At 35.2% G+C, this 3,868-nt stretch overlaps 1 protein-coding gene across 1 annotated transcript; it reads right to left on the bottom strand.

The window, feature by feature from the left end:
• Window positions 1-205: 205 nt before the first annotated feature.
• On the bottom strand, window positions 206-3,392 carry LOC120086351 (N-terminal acetyltransferase A complex auxiliary subunit NAA15-like). Its single transcript, XM_039042963.2, has 7 exons — window positions 3,322-3,392; window positions 2,972-3,104; window positions 2,787-2,894; window positions 2,577-2,708; window positions 2,345-2,364; window positions 1,367-1,469; window positions 206-310 (listed from the first exon to the last, which is right to left on the bottom strand). Exons 1-7 carry the CDS (start codon window positions 3,390-3,392, stop codon window positions 206-208), a joined length of 672 nt encoding a protein of 223 aa, XP_038898891.2.
• Between the last annotated feature and the right edge of the window lie 476 nt (window positions 3,393-3,868).

Raw genomic sequence — 3,868 nt, 5'->3', positions numbered from 1 at the left:
AGTATTTCCGGGAGTGGGCTTTTTTGTTTAAAGTATTACTGTATCAGGAAAGTTTAGAGTTGAGTGGATGATAACCTTTGTGTTTCTCAAGAAAAACTTCATTCGCCTCCATCAAAGATCTTTCATGCACTTGACTGCAGTGGGAGTAGATAAAGCCATTTAGAGTAAACCATAGAATGAATATTAGGTGTAACTCAAAGAAATTCTAAAACCTGATCAGAAGACGCTCTGCGTCTAAGACACTCCAAACAAGTTTTTCGCCATCAGTTGTTGGAGCAAGCATTGAGTCCACCTTGCAGAAGAACTTAATCTGTGCACAAATACATAGAAGCTTTAAACAAACCACAAACATTAAAACATGTTAAAGACGCACACACAGAAAACACAAATATAAGCTCTTTCAGACACAATGAAACATCTATTTATAAGATATTGTTTTCTTTCTCTTGAAAAAAAAAAAAAAAGTTGATCCAGATAAGAGATACAACACAAAAGTGTAGTATCTATTACTAAATTACTTGAATTTGAAAGCGCATGTGGTAGCAGAATATGAAAATTGGAACGATGAATCCAAGATTCAGAAAGAAAAATGGTGTTTAGTCGTAAATTTTGAAATTTTAAAATATAATATCAAAATGATAGATTGAATTGTATTTTTGAGAGACATACAAGATGTTTAAGGAAAAAGAGAGGAGGTTTAGAGAGACTAGAGAAGGTTGATGGCTAGTTATATATATATATATATATACATATATTAATATCCATGAGTGTAAAGAGACTTGCTTGTGCACACATCAACTATTCTCACAAGTGTCTTGCCCACAATATTTGTCAAAGTAACTCCTAGGATATTGAATTTTTAAGTGGCCACCCTGGGTTGACAACCCTTTACCATCCACATTGGCCCTCATTAACCACTAAGCCAAACCATCTTGTCTATCTCGTCAATAATGGGTTGCCAGAAATATAGAGAGGAGGGCTAACGACCATGGAGGGAAAAAGGGATAACAACCTAGGGAGAGGGATGGGATGTTGGAGGGAAAAGGTGAGAGATGAAAGAGGCTTAGAACAAGAGGCTATGAGTTACGAGAAAAATACAAATTCCTTTTTCATTCCATTTTCTAAACCTCGTGGTGTTTTTCTTTTATCTTTTTTCTAGGAAATAATTCATTAATTGGATGAAATTACAACATGTGTGAAAATCCTATCAAGAGGATTACAAAAAATTATTTCAATGGGCTATGAGGTGTGATAAAGTTTTCTTAAAAAGGAAGAACTCAATTTACACCAAGAAGGTAGATAATAGAGAAGCGAAGAGATTGAGTATCATGCTCTTTATCGGTGAAGATATGAATTCCTTTCTAACCAAATGAACCACAAAAGGCCCAAATGATGCTCTAGCCCAAGGATTTTGCTTTTCTTTCTTGAAAGGGGATGTCCAGAGCATGATGGAGACGAGATCCCAAAGCCTTCAGAATCAAATACGAAAAGGACCTAGCCAAGGTACACTACCTGAAAAGGTGGCTGAGAGTTCCAACATCATTTTTGCACGAAATACAGTAGCTTCAAGGGATTTTTAGCCGGAAGATCTTCGCTGGAGGTTGTCATGGGTGCTTAAAAAATTTAAACAGCAGCTTTGTTTATCTGTAACTTTGAAATATTGATTTTAAAAATAAAGATTTGTTTTTTTATTTTTAAAATTAAAATTATTCGGAAAAAAAATGAATGAAGAAGAAAAGGAAAGAAATAAAACCAAACAGCCTCCAAGTAGCTATGAGACTATTCACATCACATGCAACATACCAAACAACGATGTGAATCTGGGTGTTCCGTGTCACGGTCATGCTTGTCCAGGGTGTGTTGACCATGGCCGCATGACCGCCTCCACCTCTTTTTATTATGCTTTCATCCTATATATTTCCTTTTGCTAGGTAGTTGGGTTTATATGTACTTTTCTTAGTGAGTGACCGCTCGCCCATTTCCATATGCAATGGTAGCGGATGTGTTTTTGTTCAGAATGCACTATACGAGGATAAGACTAACCATCACTTTCCCATACCCGGAGTAGTATATTATAAAGTTGTTGTTATTGCTTATTGCTTTCTAATTTTTTAGTCTACTATAATCTTTCTCTTCTCTATTCTTACAATCAAACTGTTTGTGAAAACCTTTTCTCCAAACCCGATTTCTAAAACCATTTTCTCTAAAATGAGGTGGAGGTTGCAAAAGGCACCCGGTGTACGTTCGTATTCAAATTAGTTGACTTGTTCGTGGGTGGGGACAAGTGCCACACAATCACTAAGCGAAGGTTCGAAAAGTGCGATTGTGACATTCCGCATCCAACCTTAGAAGCTGTTTTACAGCCTACAGGAAAGAAGCAGCGAAAATTATAATATTTCAAATAAAATTGTGAACAAAAGGAAGGAATAGCAGGTTTAAGGCAGAGCTGGAGCAATTATTTTCGCAAAAAGATCACTCAGCAAAATTAATTAATTCTCCTATACCGCAGTTAGGGCAATTATTCTGAAGAGAAGCGGGGGGAATTCCAGGATCTGCATTTTAAACGTATCACATACCTGAAAGGCAAGCAAAATTTTCTGCTTTCTCATATTTACTTCAAAAGAATGTACGTGTGTGTCCAAGGAATCGGGAGAATGCTTCTGAAGTAACTTCAAGTACTTTGTAGCCTCCAGTAATGGATCTTCAACCTATATGAAAATGAAATGAAATTTATGGAGCTTCACAAACCGACCCACCCACATACATAAACACAGACAGGGAACAACCTGCACCAACTTTTCACCATGTGGATCTGTATCAACAGGTTTGACATGACGTTTCCCCGACTTTGAGACACCGCAATTATTTGTTTCTTCATTTTTCACATCTGCCTCCTAACATGAAACAGAATATATTAGAAATCAACAGAGAGAGAACCTCCAACAACAGCTACAATAATAAGTCACAATACTTTCTTAGCTCGTTCTTCAGCCTTTCTTTGTCTTTGCCTCCTCTTCTTTTTCTGATAAGGAAGCAAATTTGACATATCATCTTCCTCTCCAGTATTTGATTTTGGAGGAGAATCATATAATTTGATATAGCATCTGCATCTCAAATTAAAATAAAATGTTAAAACAAAAAAATAAGAGAAGGCAAACCACATAGAAAAAAAAAAACTACAGAAATAGTTTTCCATTTTTCTAGGAGGGAAAGATGAGAAACCAAGTAAACTTTCTTCAAAATAGTGGAAAAGGAAGAATACAAAAATGATAGCACTAACAAACAAAAGAAAAATCTCTTGATAGTTTGTAGAGACTATACTTGTCACAGCTCCCAAGTGGTGTAAATGTTTCTTTTACCCGTTTAAGTGACCTTTCGTTATTTGCAAACATTTCTGTAACCTCAATCGACAAAACATCAGATCTAGGACATAGACTTCTTAACATGAAAGCATTGAAGTGTGTAAAATTTAAATGAACTGAAAGAGACATTCATATAAAAAAAAATGAACGGAAAGAAATAAATTTTGATAGTCACATCCTAGCCATCATGTCCAAGTTCATAGAAATGACATATTATTATGTATATCAGTACATGGCATCTTATTTGGGGAGTAACAGGTTATTTCGATTTGAGGTGGAGTTTTGAAAGTTAATTAAGAAAAATGGGAGGTTTCAAACTTATTTAGGGGAAAGTGGGTCTTTTTTTGTCCCTATCCAAATGCTTCTCTTCAAGGGACGTATTCAATAATATTTTATTAATTTTTTTCCACACTGAATGCATCTCTTGAATAGATGCATTCATTAAAAAAAAAATTTAAATGATGCGTTTCTTGAAGAGATGTATCTCTAAAAAAAATAATAAAATA

Source organism: Benincasa hispida, chromosome 9 (genome assembly GCF_027475165.1).
Source record: "Benincasa hispida cultivar pf3 chromosome 9, pf3_genome.v1.1, whole genome shotgun sequence".
Taxonomy (NCBI): Eukaryota; Viridiplantae; Streptophyta; class Magnoliopsida; order Cucurbitales; family Cucurbitaceae; genus Benincasa; species Benincasa hispida.
Note: the sequence above shows the minus strand (reverse complement) of the source record. Positions and strands in the feature narration are given on the sequence as shown.

Excerpts from the sequence above, each read along its gene's own strand:
- LOC120086351 (XM_039042963.2), bottom strand. The coding sequence starts at position 3,392 with ATGTTTGCAAATAACGAAAGGTCACTTAAACGGGTAAAAGAAACATTT. Across the intron at positions 2,365-2,576 it reads AAATTTTGCTTGCCTTTCAG|GCTGTAAAACAGCTTCTAAG; the intron begins GTATGTGATACG and ends TCTTTCCTGTAG. Across the intron at positions 311-1,366 it reads GGCCTTTTGTGGTTCATTTG|ATTAAGTTCTTCTGCAAGGT; the intron begins GTTAGAAAGGAA and ends ATTTGTGCACAG.